Source organism: Pelodiscus sinensis, chromosome 12, assembly GCF_052426305.1.
Source record: "Pelodiscus sinensis isolate ZL-2025 chromosome 12, ASM5242630v1, whole genome shotgun sequence".
In the NCBI taxonomy this organism is placed as follows: Eukaryota; Metazoa; Chordata; order Testudines; family Trionychidae; genus Pelodiscus; species Pelodiscus sinensis.
The window spans coordinates 32,215,978-32,242,240 of NC_143063.1; the positions used below are offsets into that span (position 1 = coordinate 32,215,978).

Below are 26,263 nucleotides of genomic sequence, written 5' to 3' on the forward strand. Positions count from 1 at the left end.
AGTAAAATAAACTGATTTTAATGTCAGCATAAATAGCACAAGCACTAGGCTGCATTATTCATAATCCTATTTCATTGCAGCCCTCCCAGTGTTAAGATAAACTGCAGCCAGGGTTGCCAACTCTCCAGGATTGAAAGATTATTTGAATTAAAGACAATCATGTGATGAAATATCCAGGAATAAGTCCAACCACAACTGGCAACCTTACCTTACAGCAGTTGCAATTTTTTTCTTCTGACTGCTGTGCTATTCTACAATAGTCCAGACATACTAGAGGACTACAATTTGCAGCAGTGAGTCTGCAGCATTTGGAGCCAATGCTCACAATAGTGAAAACCGCAGTATTTTTTAAATAAGGGTTTACAATAAAAATGGTAAAGTTAGTGGAAAAAGATAAGCACTTGTAATATTAATCTTGGGAACCATTTCCACTTGTGAAGAAGTGTTCTTTGTAGAGGTCCAAAACATCCTCACTCCACTCTCACCCGCTGACCACTGCACTATTCATGTCAGTCTCTAGGATCAGACCCCCAAAACATAAGCGCAAATGAAGTGTCTTATTTGCAGTCTTTTTACAGGCCAAACTCCTGACAACTTTATTTGGTGCAGGATTGGATGGGCGGGTCAGGGTGCAAGTGGTCTGGTCAGTGTCATTAAAGCAGTCCACAGAATATTGAGTAGTCTCCAGCAGTTCTCTGTTACCTTTATTCATTTTATTTTTCATTCTTTAATGTTGTGAAAGCAGCTGTTGCATTAGGAAACCCCCCCCCCCCCCCCCCCCAACGAGAACATAAAAGAACCTAAGTGGTTTTGCCAATTGGGAAGAGGTATAATTAATTCAGATAGGTAGAACTAAATACTGTATCCAGGTACAAAATTCCATAGCAAGAGGCTGCTGGACCTGTCCCCAGCTGAATGGAAAAGTCTGATCATGGTCATGATTTTCATGCCAAGCTGGACTTTCATTTTACAGGATGTTCAGGGTTTCAGCCACAGAAGGGAAACTCTGCAACAGCTGCAGGTTCAAGACTGGAGGGTCTGAATGAAATAGGACTATGAATAGTGTAGCCTCTTCCCTGTGCTAGTTATTTTGACATTAAATTCAGTTTATTTTACTCTGCCCCTAAATTTCCAGGATTAGAAGGTGAGCAGCATCTTCCGGAGTCCCTTCTACTGTCTTCGGTGGGATAGGTTTGTCATCTGGATTTTGGATGCAACACTTGGAAGACTGGTTCAGATCTCGATCCAGACACTTTCAAATTCAGTGGTGTTTAATTTGGAAACTGGATTTGGGACTCTTGTCAGAGCTGTCTGTACCCATATGTAGAGTACTCAGTTGTGTAGGGCACCAAAAATTTGGGGCACCACTAAGGTTGCCAGGTGTCTGGTATTCTACCGGACAGTCCGGTTTTTGGGCATTCTCTCCAGTAAAAAAAAATTCAGAAAATACCAGATGTGTGCAATGTCCAGTATTTCCTGGATTTCTGGCTGGGCGCTAGCCGGAAGCCTGGCAGGGGTGGGAGGAGTGGCTGGGAGGCAGGGCGCGAGCGGCATTGGGAGCCTTGGCTGCATCTGATGTCTTGAGGAGGAGAAGCCCTGTCCCTGCTCCTGAGTGCGTGGTGGAGCCGCAGCCAGACTCACTCGCGCTTCTCTGGACAGTGCACGGGACTGACAGCGCCCCGGGATCTGCATGTGCCTGGGTCAGTCCCACCCCCTCCCCCCACTTCCTCTGACCAGCTTCACAGCCCCCGACCCCCACGGCCACCCCTGCTTCCTGCTGGCCAGTTCTTCTCCTCCCGATCTCCCCGGGCCAACCACACTGCCCCCAAACCCTCCCCCATCTCCCCGGGTCAGCTACCCCCCGCCTGCCAGCCCTGCCCCCGGCCCCCCCCCGCATCTCCTCTTGCTAGCTCTCCCCCCCCCAACATCTTCAGCCAGCCAGCCATGCTGCCCCAACCCCACGCTCGCCAACCCTGCCCCCTGGCCCCTCCATCTTCTCTGGCTAGCTGTACTGCCCCCATCTCCTCTAGCCAGTCGCGCTGCCCCTGACATCTCCGACATCTCCCCGGGCCAGCTGTGCTGCCCCAACCTCCCACCCACCAACCCCGCCTCCGGCCCTCCCATTTCCCCCAGCCAGCCACTCTACCCCCGCCTCATCTTCTCCAGCCAGCCACGCTGCCCTGATCCCTCCCTCATCTCCCTGGACCAGCCATGCTGCCCCAACACTCCACTCTCCAGCCCCGCCCCCCCATCTCCTCTGGCTAACCGTGCTGCCCCAGACCCCTACCCCATCTCCCCGGGACAGCTGCACTGCCCCAACCCCACGCCCGCCAGCCCTGCCCCCTGGTTCCCCCATCTCCCCTGGCTAGCCACGCTGCCCCTGCCTCCCCCTCCCAGCCAGCCCTGCCCCCCTTCCAGCTGGTCCCCTCCCCCCATCAAGCGTGTCCAGTATTTTTTTCTAAACCTACCTGGTAACCTTACAAGTGGGAGACGATTGTGGCTGGATTTAACAAGCTGCACATGCTGAGGAGGGGGGGGGGGAGCCGCTGTTTCTGCAGAGGCTGGCAGAGGAGCAGAGGGAGACCCTGAAGACTCCCATGGCTGGGTGGGATACATGGCCGGGGGGTTAATGGCTGAGGAGAGGCGGTTAGTGGGGGGGCAATGAATGACTGGGAGGGGTTAGTGGCCAGGGGGGTTAATGGCTGAGTTGGGGGAGTGACAGCACAGGGGCGTTAGCTGCTGGGGGGCAGGGGTTATTGGCTGAGGTGGGGGGGGGGGTTACAGTCCAGGAAGGTTAATTGTTGAGGTGGGAGGGTTGAGTGCTGGGAGGGTTGATAACTGAGGCGGGGAGGTTATCACAGGGGGAGCTAATAGCCGAGGTGGGCAGTTAGCAACCTGGGTGGTTAGTGGCTGAGGTTTGCATGTGAAGAGATGTTACACGCCAGGGCTACGTCTACACTGGCCCCAAATTCCGGAAAAGCGATGCAAAGCAGGTAAGTCAGGAAGGTAGGAATAAGAGATCCTCCAGAAAAGGAGGATCGGGCCAGTCTAGACGCTTCTTTCCGGCTTTTCCCCAAGCTGGGAAAAAAGCGGCAGACATGTTTATTTAAATCCGCGGGGGATATTTAAATCCCCCGCGGATTTCCCTATGCTGATTTACCTGCTTTGCATCGCTTTTCCATTTTTAGGGGCCAGTCTAGACGTAGCCTAGGAGACTTAATGGCTGAGATGGGGGGGTGTTAGTGTCCGGGGCATTTATTGGCTAATGGGGATGGGGAGAGCCAGGTGTTGGAGGGGTTAATGGCTGATGTGGGGGTTTAGTAGCCAGGAGGGTCAATAACTGGGGGGAGGGGGTTAGCGGCCAGAGGGGTTCGTGGCTGGGGTTGTTAATAGCCAGGGGCGTTAAAGGCTGAGGAAGAGGATTACAGGCTAGAAGGATTAATGGCTGATGAGGGGGTTTAGTGGCCAGGAGGGTCAATGGCTGAGGTACAGGGGGTTAGTGGCCAGGGAGTTCATGGCTGAGGAGGAACGATTAGTGCTGGGGGGGGGTTAGTGGCCAGGGGGGTTCATGGTTGAGGTGGGGGGGGTTAGTGGCTGGGGTTCAAGTCATGTCAACAGGGGATTCTCCATCCCTTGACATCGCTTAGCCATGATGTGAGGGTGTCAGTAACTCAGCCAGGGAGTGTAGGGCAGGGACCAGGGGGGCTGGGTGAGGTTCTGGGCCTGAAGGTGCAGGGGGTCAGACCAGATGCTCATGATGGTCCCTTCGGCCATTCAAGTCTGTGCCCAGGAGACCAGCCTTTGTGCTGCTGTGGTATGCCTGGCCCCAGCTCCAACCCAGGGCTCTGACAGTCACTGCTCTGACTGCTAGGCATGACTGCTCCAGCCAGGAGTCTGGGAGGGCTTTGCCTGGGGCGGGGCTGTTGTCATGGCAAGAGAAACACTCCTCCTGTGCCTGTGAGCTGCATCCCACAGAGGGGGCTCAGCTGGCACCGCTCTGTCCCCACTGGCCCTGGGGTGTAGCGGCCCCTTGGCCGTCATGGGAAAAGTGTTTCACGTCCTCTGGTTTGCAGGGAATGGCTGAAACAGACCCGAGTGTGTGCTTACGGCCCAGAAAGCAAAGCTCATAAAAACACAAATTGGCTTATTTCTCTTCAATCTCTTGATTTTAAACCAGTCTCACAATTTTTTTACTTGGCTCCTGCTATTGCTACACCCGAGGAGGGTGGAGATTTTGGCATCGAGGGAGCATCTCTCGGAGGCCATAATTCATTTTTGCTCTTCCAGGCTATGCAGGAGGAGGCAGCAGGGACTCTAGAGTCAGCGGGAGGCTGGATAAATCTGGGCTGGACACAGTGTTTTGTGCCTGGCTGAGCAGCAGGTTCCTTCATACCCCAGTCTGTACCCACGACTCTCTGGCCACTCCCTGCCGGGCAGGGGCAGATGAGAGCGCCATGGGGCCCTGGGCAGCACAATTTTGCGCATGCACCACGGCCACAGCTGACTGTTATTAGCGCATGCGTGGGGTCTTTCGAAGCACGGGGCCCGGGGCAGCCGCCCCGCTCACCCTGCCCTAGATCTGCTGCTGCTTCCAGGGGTGCTGCCGCGTGAGCCCTGCCCTGGCCCTGGGAGTTCCTGGCCAGGCCCTCCTTTGTTCCTCCCCTCTCCGTCCAGGCAGATCTCTGAGCTGGGGGAAACCTCCCCTTAGAACCTACCGCCGCCTCTGTGGAAGTGGTGGGAAAGGGGCTGCCAGGAACTCCTGGCTGTGTTGGCTCTCGGGGTCATAGAGGAATCCCCTAGTGCAGCGTTTCTCCCCCTGGGGGTCCCCACCCAGAAGGGGGCAGCAAGGCGAGGGCAGGAGGGTCGCTCACAGGGGCACCGGACATTTGGACTTTCCCAGCTGTGGCATCGTCTTCAGTCTCCAGGTCTCCGTCCCGGAGGAGTTTGGAAATAAGAAGAAATGTCCCTGATCTCTCCTGGACTTCTGAGCTCGGCGGCTGGAGGGGCAACTGCTCTCTGCCGCCCAGCCTGGCCAACAGCAGCACGGACGGAAGGGTGGCAACGGCATCACCAGCTGAACTTCCTTCTGCTCTGCTGCTGCTGCTGGCACTGACTTCAAAGGGAGCTCCTCTTCCTGCTGCGCTGCTGCTGGCAGTGGGGTTGCCAGCCGGGTTGGGCACCTGACCCCTTATAACTGCCCCCAGCCTCCCTGTTAGTAGCAGTGCCACTACCAGCAGAAGTGCAGAAGAAAAGGAGGCACTGCCATACCAGGCCACCCTCCCTTCTGCGCTGCCTTCTCAGGTAGGCACCTGGCCCCCACGCTCTGGCTGCACACCAGCAGCTTCAGCGCAGAAGGGAAAGTGGCAATAACAGATTCCCCACCCCTGCCTTCTGTGCTGCTGCTGGCAGCCATGTTGCCTTCTAAGCTGCATGTCCTGCCAGCAGCCACTGCGCTCCGCCCCCGGCATTGAAAGCCGGGTTGTCCCCAGCCGTGGCACTGAAGGAAGGCGGCACTCACAGAACATGCCACGTTCCTTCTGTGCTGCTGCTGGAGCAGGAGTTGCTGCCCTTTTCAGGTCCCTGACCCATTGCATTGCTTCCCAGCCACCCTCCCCCCTGCAGCCAGCCCCCGCACCTGAGGTTCCCCACCCTGCCATAGGGATCTGCACTGGATGGGAGTCTCGCTGGGAATGGCCTGGCCAGGCCATGAGCACCCAGGGCAGGGCTGCGACGCGCCGTGTTTGCTGTGGCTTCTCCACCAGGCGCCCTGGCTGAAGGGCACCGGCAGCCCGAGCTCGGGGTCTGAGGGAAGTGGCGCGATGGGGAGGCCTCTGCTCCAGGCTTCAGCAGGTCCCCAAGGTGCAGCCCCCGTCTGGCCTCTCTGCCCTGGCCGGTTGGTTTCCTCCTCTGCTGCCCGGGTCCCGTGTGTGACCGCGCCTGGCCCTGGCTGCTGGGCCAGTTCTTCAGTCTGCACCATGACACACTCAGTGCCAGGGCTGGCAGCATCACCATCGGGCCGCTGGGTCCAACCCGCGCCTGGTGCCGAGGGGACGGCAGCTTCTCCTGCCACAAATCCTGCGGGCTCCCAGCTTCCCTCTGGCAGTGCCTGGCGTAGGGCAGCGCAGCCTAGTGGGTGGAGTCCGTAACCGGCCCCTTTTCTCAGGGCATTGTGGCCCAATGGCCAGTCAGTACCTAGCCCCTTCTCTCAGGGCAGTGTGGCCCAATGGCCAGTCAGTACCTAGCCCCTTCTCTCAGGGCAGTGTGGCCCAATGGCCAGTGACAGTTTTTTGCCCCTTTAGGCAGGGCAGTGCAGCCTAGTGGCTATAGTCTGTAAGCTGGCCTTGACTCACGAGGCTGTGCAGGTCGCTGTCCATGAACAGGGGATGGGTGGGCGGTTCCATCCCCCGCGGGGGCAGCCCCTCCCTCTCCTCTGGCGCCCGGCCGCGGCTGCAGCTCCAGTCCCGCCGTGAGCAGGAAAAGCTCTGACCAATGCGCTGATCCTGCTGGTGGCTCCCTCCTGTGCTGAGCTGGGGCACTTAGGCCCAGGGTCAGATGAGAGGAGCGGGCATGTCCCCGTGCCCGGGTTCCTCCTGTCCCAAGAGAGCAAGGGCCTGTCAGACGCGGTGCCTGGGAACCAGGGGGGCAGTGAAAGCTGGGCCCTGGGATGGGCGCAGCGCCTCTCTAGTGCCCCTCAGGGCCAGACCCCTCCTGGCCTATCAGCTCAGGAGCTGCTGACGCCTCCCACCCCCATCCATCCCCCGCGCCAGCTGTTCCCCTGCAGCGTCTGGCTGCCCGAGGGCCCTGGCTGGGGCTGGGTTCCTGCGGGCTGCCTCCCTGGCCCCACAAAGAGCTGGCGCCTTGGTGCCTGGGGAGGGGCTGGTCCTACATGGAGCATGGGGGAGGGGAGAGAGACAGACTCACCCTCCCGTGGGGCTGCTCTCAGAGGCTCTGGTGCGCAGCAACAGGGCTCCCATTCCCTGGAGGGGGCGGGGGCAGGCTTGGGGAGCCACATTTCAGCAGGCCCCCTGGCCTGGCGTCTGTCAGTGTCAGGACTTGGGGGCCCGTTGCCCAGCGGGGTCTCTTACCTCTGCCACAGCAGCAGTGGGCAGAGGGGTCAGGCCCCTCCCTGGCTGGCCTCAGCTGGGCCCCAAGCTCCCTAGTGGGGGGCTGTGCTGAGCTGGGATGGAAGGGAGGAGACCGGGCCCCATCAGTGTCCTGCAGCCAGCTCCCAACCCCCCTGGGCCAGGCGCCTCCCTCCTCAGGCTGGAGCCACTGGGGAGAGGAGCTAATGAGACCCCCAGCTTCTGGGGCAAAGGGCGGTGGGTAGGGCACTCCATGGGGACTTGCTCCTCCAGATGCTCCAGAAAGACAAGGAGGGACCCAGGGCGGGGAAGGAGCCTGGCTGCAACAGGGGCCCTTAACGTCCCAGGGTCTCCCCTGAGCCAGGAGAAGATGATCTGGGCCCCAGTCCGGCTCAGGCCTGTGGTTGCCAGATGGTTTCAACAAAAATACGGGACACACTTACCTTCCATCCCAACCGACATTCCATCGTCCTCGGGAACTCCCGGCCGTTTCCACTGTCTCATTTCTATTGTCTCCATTTCTTTCCCACACAGAGAGCTCAAATACTGGCCTGTCTGATTCCAGACTGGACACCTGGACACCCTGCTCAGGCCTGGCTCTGACTCTGCCTTCCCCAGGGGTCACTGCCAACCCCCAGCCCTGCGGCCTGTGGGAGCCGCCTGCCCACCCCTGGGCCAGGGGCCAGCTCAGAGGTAACTCAACTCCAACGCAGGGAGGGGGGAGTTACAGCCGGGCTCTGCTGCTCCTGGCCTTGGCTCTCCCCTAGGACACCCTGGGCATGATGCAGGAGCTGACGCGCTGTGGGGGAGAGAGATGGGGCAGGGTCAATAGACCAGTGTCCAGGCTGTGCCAACGAGCCCTCTTCCCCACCCGGGTGTGTGGGATTTGAGGGTCCCTATCCCAAGGCCAGCCAGGACCTGATATCAACTTCCATTCCTTCCCCTGTCCCTGATGCATCCAGGGAATGCGTTTGCTCTACTGATTTTTTTGTGGAAGTGCAAACCCGCTCTTTTGGAAGCCCAGTCTTCCTCCTCCCATCAGGAAGAAAGGAGCTTCTGAAAGAGGGTTTTTACTGACATTTGACTTCAGAAATGCCTCTTCAAAAAAAAAAAAAAAAAAGACTCAAATTGCAGTTCACTATTTCCATAACTTTTTCTGGAAATAGAACACACACTCCTGAAATGTGGTGCCCAGAACTGGAGACAATAATCCAACAGCAGCGAGACTCCAATTGAAGACTAATCAGTGCAGAGTAGAATGGAGGAAGCACCTCTCGAGTCTTGCTCACAACACTCCTGTTAATGGAGCCCAGAATCCTGTTTGCTTGGTTTTGCTACAGTGTCACACGATTGATTCCTATTTCCCTTGTGATCCACTATGAACCCCTAGATTCCTTCCTAGCCAGTCGCTTCCCATTCGGCATGTGCCAAATGGGTTGTTCCTTCCTAAGCGGAACACTTTGCATTTCTCCTCATTCAACTTCATCCTGTTTACCTCAGCCCATTTCTCCACTTTGTCCAGATCAGTTTGAAGGATGACCCCCCACTCCTCCCAGCTTGGGATCATCTGCAAACTTACTAAGCACCCTCTGTATGCCAATAGCTAAATGGCTGATGAAGACAGGGAAGCGTCCCAAAACAGACCCCTGCGGAGCCCCAGCTGTTAGGCCCTTCCCACCTGGCTGGGAACCATTCATAAGGACTCCCCGAGAACAGTTTGAAAGAGAACAAAAGGCCGCCAGTCTCTCCTGTCAGTAACCACCTGCTCGGCCATTCGGCAGTGAGACTCTGGGAGCTCGGGGGGGGGGGGGGTCTCAGCACACGTCCAAACAGAGGGCCCAGGTCACCTCCAGCTCCCAGCGCTCTGCTAGCCCGAGTGCTGTGTGAGGCCTCCCAACCCCCCAACACCCACGGCCTCTGCTTGGTGGGGTGGAGGGCAGGAAAGGGGGAAAGACGCAGAAAAAGGCGAGACAGAGGGGAGGCAGGGGGCAAACGGGGAAGCAGACTGAGCAGGCTCCAAACTTTTCCGAGGCTCCGACCGTCTCACCAGGGCTGACACGACCGGCCGCAGAGAAGGTGAAAACGCTGACAAGACTCCTCCTGGCCCCTGCCCCTCGGTCCCAATTTTCTATCCGGCCCCCGCAGAGAGCCTGGGAAGGGGCCATGCTGCTGCCAAGCCACAGGAAACTGCGCTTGCCCCAGCCTTGCACCTCTATCCTGAGTGGCTGTTGCCAGGGACTCTTTGTGAGGTCATCACTGTCCCCCAGTGGGCTGTGGTCGTGCAATGGGCCCTTTGTGATGTCACTGCCACCCTCCCACCCATCCTCTGCTAGGCTGGTGTCCTGGTCCTGGCCGGCCCCTCTGGGTGTTTGAGGGGTTCCCCTGAAGCCCCACTGAATGGCAGTAGGGTCTGGGGCCCAGCGGGCTGGGCAGTTGTGAGGGACTGGGCCAGGTCTGGGCACAGCTTAGGGCATCCGCTAAGGGTGAATTGCTCAAATTCGGGGCTCCTTACAGCCCCCAGACTGGAGACCTTTCCAAACAGGCCACAAACCAGGCCCAGAGGGCGCTTCAGCTGCCTGCCTGAAGCCTCCCGAGCAAAACCCCTCCAACACCCCAGCAATATCCACGCCCCAGATGGCTCCAGGCCTCATACACAGGTGAGGGGTCTAGAACCCAATCTCACCTTCCCCGAACAAGTTCTGTCCGGTTCCAAGAAACCAGCCACAGATCCCCGGTCAATTTACCCACTGGATCTTACCCACAAATCACGCTGCGCCAATCCTTTAGAATCTACCATCTAAAGGTTTATTACTACAATAAAGAAAAGCATGAGAGTGAGGTTGCTAAAGTATCATACATTACATGCATCGAATCTCTCAGTTCTCGATGCAGGCTCTAGCAGAGAAGTTATAGCTGCTGGCTTAAAAGTCCTTGTTGAGCATCCTAGGTCAGGATGGGTCCACAGTTCTTTCCGGCTCTTCGATCCCTGCACTGCTGCCTCTGGGATGAAGGGCTGAGCTGAGATGGAGTCGACCACATGGCATATTTATACTTCCTTCCTGGTCTCTTCTTGGCTGCAGCAGGTCACCTGGCCAGCGGCCTATCTCTGTGTTCTCTGCTGGCAGCCCTTAGGTGTCAGCCCTCATTCTTGACGTGTGTCCTTGGCCTATTGACTGCCATTGTCCCACCCACATAGCCTCACTAATTAGCATGTCCATAGACCGAACTTTGCCCAATACTCAAGCACATTCAGAGAGACTTCCAGTCTCCATACAGATTCCTAACTACACACACAGACATTATACAGATATAAGAAGAGCAGATACAGAATCAGAAGAAAGTAAGCTTTTGTTTGACCCCTTACATGGCCCCCTCTGTACCACTTTTGGGGCGAACACCCCCCCCCATGTGACCCGCCTGCTCCCCTCGCTATCCAATAACATGACAGCAGTGAGGCCCCAGGTGCTGCTCCCCTTAGCCCCACCCAGCTTTTCACTCATTAGCAGAATTTAAGGCCAGAGGGGCCCATTAGAGCATCAGGTCTGCCCCCTGCACATCCCAGCCCTCTGTATCTCCTCAAAGTTGCTATGTTCTGACCCCACACACACCAGAAAGGCAGCTCGTCTGCACTGGAGACACCAAAAATCCCTCACTGCCTTCCTCACTGGATTTGGCTGTTTGTGCCAATGGTGCATCAGCCTCCCCGGGAAATATTTGTGCCTCATTTCTCCCATGGGCTTGTCTTTTTGCCCCTTCCTGCCACCAGCCTTGTTCTGCCTTTTTCTGCAACATGAACTAGCCCTTTCATCAGGGACGTTTTCGCTCCAGGAAGCCTTTAGACACGTCTGTGAAGTCCCCTCTCAGCGTCCTTTGGCTGACGCTAAATAGAAGGTGTTTTTCTTCAGCTCTCGGAACATGGGGCTCTTTGCTGCACCAGCTCCTGTTTTCCAACATCTGTTTCTATGTAGCCCAGGAGGCAGCCGCGGCCTCCAATCTCCATCTCCCGGAGGCTGTGTCGCCTCCCGGCCCTGCTCACCCCTCTGCCCATATGCCTAGTGACGCCTGGAGCCACCTTCCCCACAGCAGTGCCCTGTGGGTGCCCGTTGAGCATCTTGTCCTGCATGGCCCCAAAATTGTTCTCACAGTTCCTGCCTGCCGGGGACAGCTTCCCACTCTAGGGGTGGGCCTGCTTACTTTGGGATGGGGCAGGGCCTTGCCTTTGGCTCTGGGAAAACCTGGTTTGGTGGCCTGGGTCCAGCTTCATGGGATCCAGATGGCTCCATGTCACTGCCCTGGCCTCAGCCTGATTTGACCCTACTTGGGTTTTGGTCCCTGCACATTTGGGGAGGGCTGCTTGGCCCTGAGGGACTCATTCAACGTCACACGGGGAGGCAGTGGAAGAGCCGGGTGTCCCAAATCCCAGCCTGGAACCTTAAGTACCTTGCATGGATAATTGAAATACAGCAGCTAGTGCAACAATCTCAGCCACCAAGCACCCACAGACAGGGCTGCTGTGCCCATCCAACGCAGATGCCAGTTCATTTAGCCTCCCCTAGTGCTTTGCATGGAACAAACGGGGAACCAGGCGGTGGCCAACCCTACAGGCATTGCCAGGCTGTGCTCAAGGGCTTTGTCTTTGACCCCAAGGAAAGCCAGTCTTACTAGAGCAGACCTGGGGAAAATATGTCCCAAGGGCTGAATCCAGCCAACCAAACCACCAGATCTGGCCTGTGGAAGCAGCAGGGAGCCCCAGACAGGTGCCTAGCTCACCCCACAGGCCCGCCCACCATGCGGCTGCAGGGCTCCATTGACTTTGAAACTGGAGGGGAGGGGGGACGTTATAGGAGCCATCACACCCCTAGCACATTCTCATTGGCTGGTTTCTGGCAGATCCAGCCAATAGGAGCTGATTATTGGAATAACAGGCAGCCAAGAATAATCACACCCCCTCTCTTTGGCTGTATTGTTCTTTAAGCACATGGCCAAGCAGGCAGGTTGTCTGGCTGGGAAACGTTTTGAGCTCTGCAAACAGGCAGGTCAGTTTGTAGGGTTGCCAGGTGTCTGGTTTTCTACTGGACTGTCCGGTTTTTGGGCCCTCTGCCCGGTAAAAAAAAATCCAGAAAATACCGGACATGTGCAATGCCTGGTATTTCCCGGTTTTTCGGCTGGGCACTGGACGGAAGCCTGGCATGGGCGGGGGAAGTGACTGGGAGGCGGGGCGCGATCAGCCCTGGGAGCCCTGGTTGCGTGTGAAGCAGCCCAGTCCATGCTACTGTGCGCTGGTCAAGCATGTGGTAGAGCCGCAGCCGGCCTGACTCACGTGAGACGGGAGTGCCCTGAGATCTGCACAGCCCGGGTCAGTCCTGCTCCCCGCCAGCTGATTCATTTCCCTGCCCCCTCTGCCAGCTCTGCGAACCCCCATTTTGGCTCTGGATCTTCCCCAGCCAGTCCCTCTCTCCCCTCCCTCTACCACCAGCTCTGTGTCCTGCTGGCCGGTTCCTGCTCCGGATCTTCCCTGGCCAGCCCCACTGCACCCCCCGCTAGCCCTGCTTCTGGCGGCCAGTTCTCCTCCCCTCCTGAGCTCCCCCGGCCAGCTCTGCCCCTGCCGGCCGCCCCTCCCCCCCCAATATCCCGTGGCCAGCCCAGTTCCACCCGACACTCCCCCCCCCCCCGATGACCTGCTTACCTGGTTCTGTAAGGCTGCTGGCACAAAACGGAGACTTTTTTTTTCTTTTTTGCTCAACAACTTTGGTCTCCTCCCCCCCCCCCTTATTTTTCCTTCAACAGAATTTTTTCTCAAAAAATTTTTTTTGGGGCGAGGGGGTATTCGATATTTTTGTTTCAACCATATGACAACCCTAGGCACCACTGGGTCTTAATGGCTCCCCATCTGTTTCTTCCTATCGCTGTTCTGTGGCTCTGCTTCCTCCAGAAAGGTTCTAGTTAACTAAAAAGTGACAAAGCCCACCAGACCTATTAGCAGAACCTTGAACCCGTGAAAGAGCCAAGTGGCAATAAAGCCATTGAACAGGCATTTGCCAATCCCAGGTAAATACTGTCAGTTACTGAATTTACTGTGTTAATCTATAGGACCTTGGTTTAAAATTTGTTTACAAATTATTTAAATAGTGTGTTGCTGAAGATTGTAAAATCACGCCTCTAAAAAAGTGTTGTCCTCCTCCAGCTGCCATCAGGTATAGGGGCACCAGTTTAATAGTACTGCATAGGGGCCCATAAATTCTAAGGAACGGCCTTGTGCCTTGTCTTTGGCCAGCACATTGTTTATGCAGGTCTGCTCCTGTGTGTTAATGTCTGTTCTCCCTACTCTTTTACTAGTCTTCTAGGACTGTCATTTATATGATATAAATCAAAGATATTGTAATCCACCATCATGCCACTGTCACCCTCCGAACTGCACTGCTGATTTTAGGTCTGAATTTGGCGTCGTAAATTCTTAATGGTGTAACTCATGATAGATTATCCCTGTTACAAGATAGGGATTCATTTTCAAGCACCATTTTCTTGCTAATCCCTTTGAATAAATGGTTCCCCTTGATTAATTTTTCACCAAAGCCCAGATTCGCATACACAGTCATTTGCTGCTCCCTCTTTTCCTGCACAAGACAGCTGTGCTCTGTTGCAATCGAATCAGTTTTGAATCTGACTTCTCAGGCTTTCTAGAAACTCGTGCCTTGCTAATCGTTCCAAGTGAAATGTCATTGGGAATTTCTGATGTAGAAATCATGCCTGGATAATTGCTAGATAGAAATTGCTGATTTAGCCAGGAATAAAGACATATCAGGATGAGGCTGGCTGGCCATCTGCTGCAACATTTCAGTGCCCCTTCCCCTCCCTTTTGGAGTCAGGGAGATGGCACTGCTGTGTGTCAGGAGCCTATGGGCAGCTCAGCGGCATCATATGCACACAGCTATTGACCCAAACTCGGGTCCAGTGTCCTTGTTGTCCTTGTTTCTGCTCCCCCCCCATTCTGCTGAGTTGAGGTCTGGCCTGAGACAGGGTATTTGGGGTTGGTGGAAGGAAAAGGCAGCTAGAATTGAGAGTTGATGTGCTGGAGGATGAATGAGTGTGGCAGAGAGAGGCTGAGGGCCAGTTATAAGAATGAGAGCTAAAGATGGAGGATACAAAGCAGGATTTCCTAATGCATTATATTTTTCTCGACAGAGGTGGTGCTTTTTGGCCAGGAATGAAGAAATCTAGCAAGGCAGGATGTAGACTTTTTCATTGCTGTTGCTCCAAGCAGCCAGGTTTATTTTGCAGTACCACTCTCTCTCTCTCTCTCTCTCTCTCTCTCTCTCTCTCTCTCTCTCTCTCTGTGTGTGTGTGTGTGTGTGTGTGTGTGTGTGTGTGTGTGTGTGTGTGTGTGTGTGTGTGCGCGTGCGCGTGTGTGCGTGTGCGTGCGTGCACGCTGTCATCTCTTTAAGGATACATCTACACTGGCCAGTCTTCAACACGAACATATGCAAATGAGGGGTGGGGAATTCTATGCTTTCTTTTGGGTGATGGTTCCAAAGGCTTAGAAATCTGGCATTTCTGAGACTAGGGCTGCTGATGGGCGAGAGGGAAGGGGGCAGTTGCCCTATGGCCCAGCGACTTGGGACAGTACCGTGAAGCCCCAGGACCATTCAAACGCTGCTGGACCCCCATCCAGCAAGGTCTGGGCATCTCTAAGAGAGATAGGAGAGGTGTGGTGCAGTCTGGGCTGCGCTGAGGGCTGGCTACCCCTGGCCCAGCCACTTCTGCCTGAGGCCCTGCCTCTTCCAAAGGGCCCAGACCCGAGGTCTCTCCCCACATTGCTCAGGGCCTGGCGAAGTCTGTCACCAGCAGTGGTGCAGGAACAGTTTTTGGAGTGGGGGTGCTAGGTGATACATACACCCCCCTTACCTTTGTCTGTGCCCCTCACTGACTCTTGGAGATGGGCTCAGCACCTGGGACCTCACATGTAGGGCTGGCAGTCAGGACCTCATGTCCAGTGGCTGTGTGGGACCTTGCAAACAGGGCCAGGTGGAAGGGCCAGCAGCGGGATGCAACGCTGATGGCCAAGACCCTTCATGTGGGGCTAGCACCTGATCAGGAGTTGGAGTTGGGGGCTGAGCCCCTGTGCGTGAGGATGGCAGCTGAACGAGACCCAGGGCTGGAAGTGGAGACCCCAAGCAGGGGAAAACAGAGTTGGCCAGAACCCTGGGTGGCAGGGGCATGTGGCTGGGATGCCCCAAACCTGGGGGTGCTACAGCACCCCCTGTACCTCTATTTCCCACACCTATGCCCACCAGCCCTGTCGCATACCAGCACCAGGGTACTTCACTGGTAATTGCTCTCAAGTCCAAGGTGGCTCAGGTTTGTGCCACTGACTTAGCAGGGCAAGTCGCGATAGGCCATTTTCAGTTGCTTAAGCCAAGCAGACGCCCATCCACTGTGCCACCATTTTTAAACAAAAGCCCAGGAAAGACTTTGTTGTCCAGTCTGTGATTTGCTTTGTCCTCGGCTTCTTTTACAGTTTGTGACACAGAAATAAATCCGGCTTTAACCTCTCACCAACCTACAATATCCTGTTGGGAGCAGCGCTGTGACACAATGATCTCGTTTGTACACTGAGCTTTCATTGCTTCATCTTTGCTGGCATCTAATCTGGCAAAAAGTGCCTCTCCCCCTTGAATTTATTGGATTAATTCACAGCAAAAGAGTCGAGAGAGCTCAGCAAACTGGCAAACAAGTGCTTGTCACTGCTGGAGTGATTACTGTCATATTTATGTTCCAAAGACTGCAACTAAGTAAAAACTTGGTCAGTAGTTCCAAGAGAGAAAGAATGATGGCTCTGAGGCAACAGAAGACCAATCCCAACTCTTGCACAAGCAAGCACAATTCCCAGGCGATCCAAGAGCTATTTTGCTAACCTACACTAATGCTGAACTGAACCTAGTACTTAACTACAAATGTGGTGAAATACATTCCAGTCATTTAAATACATGAAAACCAAAGAGCTAGGAAAAAGTATAACATTCAAATGCATACACATTAGTTCTGGGCAGACACTACAAATGTCACCATATTTGGTTCTGCATAGTGTGCTGTGATATTCCATAGCCTTATGTGATGGACGCCATAACCTAGATGCTTTATGCAAGATAGCTCATGTAACATATCGTTGGAAAGGCTGTGAATTACTGAATATGATTATTTTTTGTATGCATGTACAGGAAACCCTTGCCATTCACAGTGGCTGTGTTCCTGGCACCACTACGAATGGCGAAATGTACAAATACGAAGAGCTGAAACACCTGGCCCCTGGTGAGTTCCCCTGGCTCCCAAACTCATCACAAGGCCGTGGAGAACTCACTGAAACTTGCAGGAGCCATGGTGAGCTCCCCACAGATCTTGGCCCCTGTGGTGAGCTCCCTGCAGCTCCTGAGCTCACTGTGGTGAGCTCATCACAGACCAGGAGCTGCTGGGAACTCACCACAGCTCCTGGTAGCTGCAGTGAGTTCCCTGTGGCTCCCAGCCCTCGTGGTGCCTTCCCCCAGCCAGGAGACTTGTGAGTACACAGAACCATGAATAGCGATTCTGTGAATCACGAGGGTCTTTTGTATCATCTTTGGAGATAAAGTTAGGACTATAGACCTGTGTATCTGTAATTTCGTATTTGCTGCTTTGGATCACACCCACTGCTGATGCCTCTGGTACAACAGTGAAAGAGACTCCCGTGCTGGTGGGTCATCAGCAAGGCTGTGTCTACATTGGCACCCCTTTCCGGAAAAGGGATGCTAATGAGACCAGTCGGAACTGCAAATGCCGCAGGGGATTTAAATATCCTCCGCGGCATTTGCATGAACATGACTGCCGCTTTTTTCTGGCTCGGGGTTTTTCCGGAGAAAAGCACCAGTCTAGATGGGATCCTACTTGAAAGTAGGAATAAGGGATCTTCCGGAAAAGGGTTTATTTTATGTTCATGCAAATGCCACGGGGGATATTTAAATCCCCCGCGGCATTTGCAATTCCGACTAGTCTCATTAGCATCCCTTTTCCAGAAAGGGGTGCCAATGTAGACACAGCCCAAGAGACAGTGAACTGTCTAAGCTTAATCTTCCTGTGATCATGTAGGTCAGCCCATAAAGAATGGCTACAAAGACATATGACCATGTCACCTGGTACAGAATTCAAGATGGGTTCCAGTAATTTTCTATGAGCAGATGAAAGGAGATCATACCAGGAAACAAAGGACTCCCATCTTATGCAAATCCTATTTAAGGTTGGAGAGTGAGGGAATCCTCGTGGACAGTTCTCCTCAGCTGCTCCACATAAGATGACTGCAGGAAACAACCAAGACTCTACTGGGGAAAGGAACTGGGCCTAAGCTGGAAGGGCATCTGGCCTGCGAAAATTATTAGAACCACATTTGGAGTGAGATATATTACATGTAACTAGTTCCTTTAGTGTACAAGCTTAGCTTGCATGTTTGTTTGTTCTGTCTGTTACCTGTTATGACCACTTAACTCCTGTCTATTTACAGTTAATACAATTACTTTTGTTTAGTAATAAACCCAGCGTAAGGCTACGTCTTCAATACCAGGAGACAGATGCTGCAGCAGCCACTCTTCCGGAGTTTGATTTAGCAGGTCTACTAAGGACCCATTAAATTGAATGCTGATGGTACCCCCGTCGATGCTGGTACTCTTTAATTCATGAGGAATAAGGGAAGTCAACCAAGCATTTACTCCTGTCAACCTCTCGCTGTGGAGATGGCGCCAAAGGTCTAATCAAGGTACATCGACTCCAGCTATGCAATTGACGTAGCTGGAGTTGCTTATCTTAATTCGACCTTCCAGGTAAGTATTGACAAGGCCTAAGTAATTACCACCTGGGGGAGAAAGGAGCCTGTGCAATCTCTTTTCATTGAAAGAGAATTAATTTTGTGAGTTTATACTGCATAGCTCTCTATACAGCATAAGGTAGATTTATTTAGCGTTCAGCTCCCAAAAGAGGTTGTGTACTTGAGTATCAGGAATAGGTCTCAAAATGTACCACTTTCAGTCTGTGCCTGCACTCTTTCTATGGAAAATAGTGGCAATCGTGAAAAATTTGTTTTCTGAGAAAATTGTGAGTATTAAATTGACAAAATAATACAGCGCAAACACATTTCAGTGCTATAACTGGTGAGTTTAGCCACTTAAATATGAAGCTCTCAGTAGTTTCTATGCAATGTGCACTGGGTTATCACGCTTTCAGAGGAAGATAGCACATTTATTACAATTAAACATTACTGAAAAAGGAGACTGTCTTGCTGCTGTTGACACTCAATGGCATGATTCCAACATACCTTCTGAGGGAGTCAATTCATACAAAAGTTGGGGAAGAGAAAAAGCACCTCTAATGCCATTGCTACGCATAAAAAAAAAGCCTAAGATGCTGGTTCTCGTCTCGGTATCCCCTAGGGCACAGGTGGAAACATCTGTACTCGTGGGCTCTATAGGGATATTGCCATGTGGTGGTTTTGCTAGGGTGTTCCTTTCTTGTGGGGGCTGTAACTGTAGCTCTTGAGTGTTTTGGAACTGGTCTAGCTAGCTCTCCAGCAAGTCAGTGAAAGGGCTCTAGTTTACTTAGATCCAGCTGCTGAGGAAGCCATTTATTTAAGCCAGTGGGCAGAGATTGGCTTAGAAGAGGGCCACTCATTATTTATAGGGTTTAGATGAAAAATGATCACAGACATGAGTCTAGCAGCCAGCTAATCTCAGGCATAAACTTCAGGGCTAGAGTGTTTGTTTCCAAAAAGCAGCCCCTTTGCTGCAGGGGTGAAGTAAACTGCAACCCTGGCCAGTGCATGAGGGGTAGGGAATGAGAATCAAAGCCCCACCAGCACTCCCCTCCCAACTGTGCAGGAGGAAGACCAAATCCATCGAAGCTGCTTCACTCTGTGCTCTGACAGCATGCGTAGCCTGAGGATAGGTAAACACCTTTTTTTTCCCTTTGTTCCTAGAGAGGGTGTGTATGGGAGGGAGGAGAGCCATAATCTTGCCCAGAATTAACCTAGCCAGTTGACAGACAACTAAGGAGGACAACAAGCAGTCTAAATCAGTATCGATACAACAAAAAGCACAGGAGTTCTATGGTTTACATGTATGTTCTTTACTAAAAGTTCAATCTGCAAAGGTCAGTATACTAAAAATATTCCAAATAAAGGAGATGAATACAGATATATGCCAATGCTAACAGCAAGAAACTGTGCCCAAACTGTTTTCCTGATAAGAATGAGATAAATAAAAAGGCCATGTCCTGCATTTATCTGCCACAGGGCACACCCTATGAAGTTAAGAGAGTGTCTGAGGCAAAACTTGATAGCATGATTCAGTTCTCTAACCCAGCTCCCATTAAAATCTGGAGAAAGAGTCCTGTTGACTCAAATAAGTAGGGATTAGATTCTGTCTTTAAATAGTGGTTTCTAAGAAATTATATTTCTCTATCACACGTTTAGAAAGAACGACAGACTTCTCTTCTTACTCTGATGGTGGTAGTTAAAAAAAATCTACTGGAGAGATGATGTAGTTGCTTACAAATTTCTGTTAATGGTATTTTCTGTCCTGAATTGTATCTCTGTCTCTTCCAACTTGTCCAGCTATTAGCGCCATAATGTTTAGCTTTCACTTGTTAAAAAAAATTACATACAGATTTTCATAAAGTTATGCCTCCAAGTCATTTCAGTGAAATACTAATTGCAAAGTTACTTAGTACTATTAATAACATACTTTTACTTCTAATTCTAATTTGGAGGACTTTTTTTTTAAAAGTTAAGTTAAATACTATTTACTAAAAGAAGTACGTTTTCATTGGTCACTGTTCAGAAAGCAAGTATTTCTTTATAGTAAGTGCATGACAAGATACCAGAACTGTGCACTGGGTGCTAAATTACTTCTAGAAATACTATATTAGTAAGTAGTAGTATTTATTGTACTTAAAACATATAAACAATAAATCATTGTTAAGGCCCAAGCCAGCAGAAGTATGTGCCTGGATTCCATGGTGAAGATGAGTATGGAAGAGGATGTTCTAGGTGGATTCTGTATCTCTGGCAAAGAAGCTGGACATAATTTTGATGGATTGGGCCCTCTGAGTGACAGCTACATAGTACGATAAACAGAGGAGTCTTTTTTATAAAACAATACACCACAGGGGGGAGCAGACAGCTATTTGTAAACAATCCTGCTACTTGTAATTCAGATGACAGTACTAAGAATGTTTCAACTCTAGAGTTCGAAGAGTTTGATTAGATATCTACAGTTTCAGCACTGGCAACATTTCCATCACTAAACAACATACAAATCTGCCATTCTCACCACATTCATCAAAATGAGATTTTTTTGGGGGGAAAGCCCCTGAAGTCCTTCACTATATGTGGAAAATTAATGGAGGGGAATTAAATAAATTAAAGGGACACTGTCAGGTTAAAAATAATACTTAAAAAGTACTTTCTTAACTGAATGTTCCCAACAACAGATTGGGTCTCCGATCTTGTGAGTTGCAAAGTGCTCTGATTCAAGAGACCCACCCTCCATCATCACAGTTTTATAGTTACAAAGGAAATAATTTTTTAAATTCTCATTTACTTTCTAATATTTATGGGTCAGATTCTGTCACCCTTGATTGATTAGCATCTGACTCTGCATGTAGTCCCAATGATTCCAGAGGGCTACTTATGGGGATCAGGTCTTACTCAATTCATAGATTCTAAAGCCAGAAGGGCTGTTTCACTCATCCAGACTGACATTCTCTTTATCACAGGCCCTGGCATTCCTCCTCCCCCAAATTCCTATTGCAAATCCTCTAGCAAAACATCCAGTCTTGATTTAAAAATGGTCAGTGATGGATTTGTAAGGAATGAAAGGCGGGGAATGAAATGAATGCAGTTCTACATAGGTTTATAGAAAACAGATCCTGGTAAATTAATTTGATATCTTACAAGTTTGGATGACAGAGGTAATGGTGTTGGTGTAATATACTTAAGACTTCTGTATGGCATTTGAGTTAGGATGGCATGATATTTTGATTAAAAATCTAGAATAATATAAAATTAACATGGCACATCTTAAATGAATTACACTGGTCAACAGATAAAGTCTCAGAACGTAACTAAATGGGGAATTATTATTTTCATCAATGACCTGGAAGAAAACATAAAGCAATGATAAGGCATGTACCTCTTTCCATAATTACATACTTGTCCTTCAGCAGGGATATTAAGCTGAAGTCTTTGCCCATGTGAAAATTGAAGAACTTTTGCCAAAGATATAACAAAATGGGCCAGATCCATTCGTTTCAAAGGGGCTACATTGATTTATACCAGTTAAGGATCTGGACCTCAAAGGGTATCAACACAGAGGGTGTATGCTCACCATCCCATATAAGGTCAAGTCTTGAGATCTACAGAGTTCTCCTCTGTTGCTATTGGTAGATTGAATCAATTTATCTCTGAAATATGAGTGGTAGAGATCTAAGAACAGATGTAAGATTTATGGAAGGCTAAACTGCAGTGAAAGATATTGTGAATGATTAAAGGGTTTTTTTAAATAAGATTAACGATGTCATTGTGCATGCCAAGTCCTGGCATCTATTATTTACTTTGCACTTTGGCAATTTACCCGAAGGGAGAGGTCATGATCCTTTGTATATACTGTAGGCTCATCACTGAGAGAGACAACTAGCTAATGCCTGAAAATGCAACTTTGTTCCATGAGAACCAGGCCTAACCTACCTGCTAGTATTTCAAAATACCTTTCCAGCCATGGCTATGGCAAGTCACCATGCTGTGACAGAATTCTCACAGGTATCAGCCCTGCTAGGCAGAGTGTCTAGGAAGACTTTCATAGGCCTTCTTCATTACCTGGCAATTCTGGAAACCCATTGCTATGTCTCTAAACAATTAGCATTTCTGAGACTCCATTGACAATTCTAGCACTCCTTTTTTCTTTTGAGTTGGGATTGGTGTTTTTTGAAATGGCATCAAAACCATTGTAGCTAGCCAAGGTATGTAAAGGTTAAGATTAGCAAAATACCTTCTTTCATCACCTTCCAATAGATGGGTAGTTGTGCTAACCACATTTTCCAGATACTATTCAGCCTATCTGAAATATATAAATAAAAATGCTTTATAAATTATAGATTTTTTCTTATCTCTAAGACATTTGGTATAATGTACCAGATATAAACAACAAAAAACTCTTCTTCCTCTTTTTGCTCTATAACATGCAAATACCATAAAATCGACAAATAATGTCAATTGGCTAACATGTATCTACATTAACAGTGACTGATTTCAATGTGTTTTCAGATGCTTCAGAAAGGTTGGATGCACTGCTTGTTGCTGTTGTTTTATTCTGCAGTTGTGTATGTGAGACACCAGGGAATAATTCAAAGCCCAAAGATAAAAGTTTACCTAAACTTTCAAAAGTCACTGTTTAAAAAAAATTCAGCCTTATTTAAAGATATAAAATAGGTAACAGTTTTATGGGTTTTATGCTTCCCTTTAAATCCCATTTTCTCATCCTGATAGGCTCCTAAAGTGTGGGTGAGACGAGCCACTTGCATTTAGATTATTTGGTTGGGAAGAGTTTGACAGTCAGTTGAAGAATTTTTCAGTACATCCATTGGAATCAGCGGAATGGGGCTATTTTGTTCACACACAACCGTCTCATATGGAGGGGCAGCCTCCAGAGTGAGTGCTGTCAAAGAAATTGATGAGATAGGCTGCTGCAAGTCCTGCAGTATGACTGGATAATTAGAACACCTTCCTGTAGTCCCAGATGCTGCCTCCTCTTCCAACCTGATGTTTGTAGACAATTCATTCCTTTGACAAGGGTCTGTCAGAGAATAGGGTGGAGGATCATCTGTAGGAATATAGATTTGTGTTGCTCCAGGCCCAATGCACTCATCGTAACTGAAAGAAAACAAATTCAATGTTAGGTTTGTAGGCAGAATATATTAGACCCTTGTGTTCAAAGTAAAAGAGGCAGGTAAAATAAAGAGGAAGCAATTATTTGATATTCCTTCCTCCAGGTTGCAGCCTCGACCTGCCACTTTGGAACCTCAAGAGCATGAAAACTTAAAAGAATATCTTCAAAGAGGTAGTGAAAAAGTCAAGCTAAGCATCAGAGTCTAAATGAGTGTTCAAGTCCAACCCTTTCCGGTGGTGGTAGCACCTCTCAGGCTCATGATAGGAGGTTGGGGAATAACTTACTGAAGCGTTGAAAATGATGCAGCTTATTTTTTGTTTTATGGCAATGCCCTCTATGACAGTCGCTGTAAGTATTATGCTCATTTTGCAGACAGGGAATTGAGCCAGAGAGAGTCAAGCATACAGGGAGTCTGTAGTACAGCCATGAATTGAATGCTGGTCTCCTGAGTCACAGTCTAGTAGTGCCTTAACCACAACAATATCCTTCTTCTCTTCATTTTCCCCACTGGGCTAGCTTCTTTTTGCTGGCCCGGAGGTGAAGGGGTTAAAGCTCCAGCCATTCCATCTCTCTTCCCTGTTCATCTGCTCATGTTCTAACGGGGTGAGGTGTCTTACTCCCCCTTAATCCCATGACGGGCTGCTTGAGGGTCAATTGCAATCTGTCCCCAAATAAAGAAATAGACTGAAATTTCCTGTCCAGACCCCATCTTGCTCAATTGAATTACCAGCCAGTTTTGCTGGAGCCAGATACATTAAGACTCTATTTCCTCAATCACATTAGCATCTGAGGGATGTCACAGGCCTCTTCCTCTACTATGTTATATTTAGAAGGGGCTTGATTCTGCCACTTTATTCATGGTGAAAAATACTTTTGCCCATGAGTAGGCTGGGTGACTAGAACTGCTGGCGGGTGTATGTATCCTATTTCAGCATGAACAAAGGTGGCAAATCTGGCTGCAGATGAAGTATAAAGTTAAAAAATGCAGCCTGCATTGCTAATGTATCTGGTTAACAAACAGCTCGTAGAGCTAGTAGATGTTTCTGTTTTTAGCTTCATGAGGATTATATGCTTTTAAACTCTGAAATTCAGATTTCCCTATCAGAAATAAATGGCTTTGTTTTAATTTGTGATGTTTAGACCTTGAACAAAAAATCCATTTTTTTTCTTCTTCAGAAACAAAGCCTAACAGATAAAACTTTGAGTTCTTTTCATATGTCACTTGAAAAAGAACCTGGACCATTCTTTATTAATCCCACTGAAGCTTCCTGCTGCATTTTATTTTCCTTTCAATAAACTCAGACCTGGAGCCAAGGACTAAGCATCTGATGCTGTAAAGTGCCAACTCCCAATGAAGTTAAGGGGAGTGAAAGATACTCAGCACCTTGCAAGGTTGGATGTTTATTCAGAACAGCATGTTTATTTTGAAGTGCTTGAATCAAAGCCCAAGGAGGTGAATGGGAGCCTTTTTGATGGCAATGGACATGATGGGGCTAATAGAACACCCAGACAGGCTACAGGTGTTTGACCAGTTACTAAAAACACAATCTGTGAAGCAGAGAAGAGCGCTAGCATACTACTGGACTATAAATCGACACAGCTTCCTAGATTTCATTCGGGTAATACGAGCTGAGTGAGAATCCAGCCCTAACAGTGCATCATCACTCATGTCAAAAATCATCTGGAGCTCAGCAGAAGTTTACTCTCAGGCTATGTCTATACTACAGGAATTTGTTGGCAGAGGCAATGCAAATGAAGCGCTCATTAGCATTTCCTGTGCTTTCATTTGCATAGTCTCTTCCGATCCGTTTTGCAGAAGAGGTTTTTGTGCCAAAAAACATAGTGTAGACAGGGCTATTTTGTGCAAAAAAACCCTTATTTCTCAAAAAAACAGGTATACAGGATCTTGTGCAAAAGGGTTTTTTGTCCCGTCTACACTGCGTTATTTTTCTGCAAAAACCTCTTCTGCAAAACGGATCGGAAGAGACTATGCAAATGAGAGTGTGAGAAATGCTAATGAGCACTTCATTTGCATTGCCTCTGCAGACAAATTCCTGCTGTTTAGACCTAGCCTCACTCTCCAAAAGCCTCAGTATCTCAGATCACTGCATTAGGGAAAACAGACAAACTTTGCAGGGTGTGTGGCTGAGATGTTTCAAGCCTGCCATTCATTGGAGGGGGAAGGGGATGAATAATAAAGTGAAGAACCTTTCTTGGCAAACTAGCGTATGGCTGATCCTTAGGATGTTCCTCCCTATTGTAACTCATAATACTGTACAGGAAGAGGCAGCCTCCCAAATAAGCAGGTCTCAAGCTAGTTACAACTTCATAGGTTAAAAGCAACAGTGGAAAGCTGAGTGGAACAGTGGAACGCCCATCACAGAGTGAGGGTGTCCCATAAGGAGAGAATTGGCTTAGCAAGAAGATTGCCTCAGGTTTCAAAACATTCTCATGCGGTGCCAGAATTGCAGTGATGAGGACTGTATGGCTCCTGGCAGGGAGGGAAAGGGTCACATGCTACAGCCCAGCCAGAAAGGAGCAAGAAGCACTTCTAGTGCCTGACAGGTGGCATTGTGAATTTTGACATTGACTAAAATGGGAAAAGGGCAGAGTAGGCTCTAGTCATTGCTATTATCTGATCATCAACAATTCCTTTTCTAGGATTAAAAATAATCTGTTTTAATACCTGTGATGGATTGTAGCGCTGCTCTGTAAAACTAAAATGCTGAGTGGGAAAAACATCAAAAGGTCCTTTGTGAAGTCGACTTTGAGCAGGCTTTTAAACATCAGAATGAAACAGAAAATGACCATAACCAATACTTGCTTTTCAGTGTGTTTTATATAAAACAGCAACATGTTGTTTCTCTGTATAAGCTCTGGGGAAATAAACAAACAAACAAACCAACCCAACTGCACTGCCGATTCAATCGCCAGGCTTTTTTTGGTAATCAGGATCAAATTTTAAAACCCAAATAGGGAACACTTGCCAGGCTTTCAATTAAATATCACCGTGGCGCACTGAATGCTGAATCTGCAAAGCAGGCAACTATAAATCATTCAGAGAGTGTGTTTTTACTCTGGAAGCTAGAAATACACTGCTGTATTTAATTTGCATTTCAGGGTCTTGATATCAATGTTGAATTAGTCGACGCTGAAAGGTCATAATTGTTCAATACACACTTGCCTAAGGATGTTTCATTAGCTGACAATGCACAAGTAATACTG

At 49.8% G+C, this 26,263-nt stretch overlaps 1 protein-coding gene across 2 annotated transcripts in view; it reads right to left on the reverse strand.

The window, feature by feature from the left end:
- Positions 1-18,564: 18,564 nt before the first annotated feature.
- The window catches only part of BEAN1 (brain expressed associated with NEDD4 1), a 124,107-nt gene continuing 116,408 nt past the window's right edge, over positions 18,565-26,263 (reverse strand). The window contains exon 6 of one of the 2 annotated variants that reach the window (XM_006130539.5): positions 18,565-23,022. In XM_006130539.5, the coding sequence (XP_006130601.2) occupies positions 22,674-23,022 (349 nt within the window). In that variant the 3' untranslated portion in view covers positions 18,565-22,673. The remainder of the gene's footprint in view (positions 23,023-26,263) is intronic. The other variant, XM_006130540.5, reaches the window with a different exon arrangement.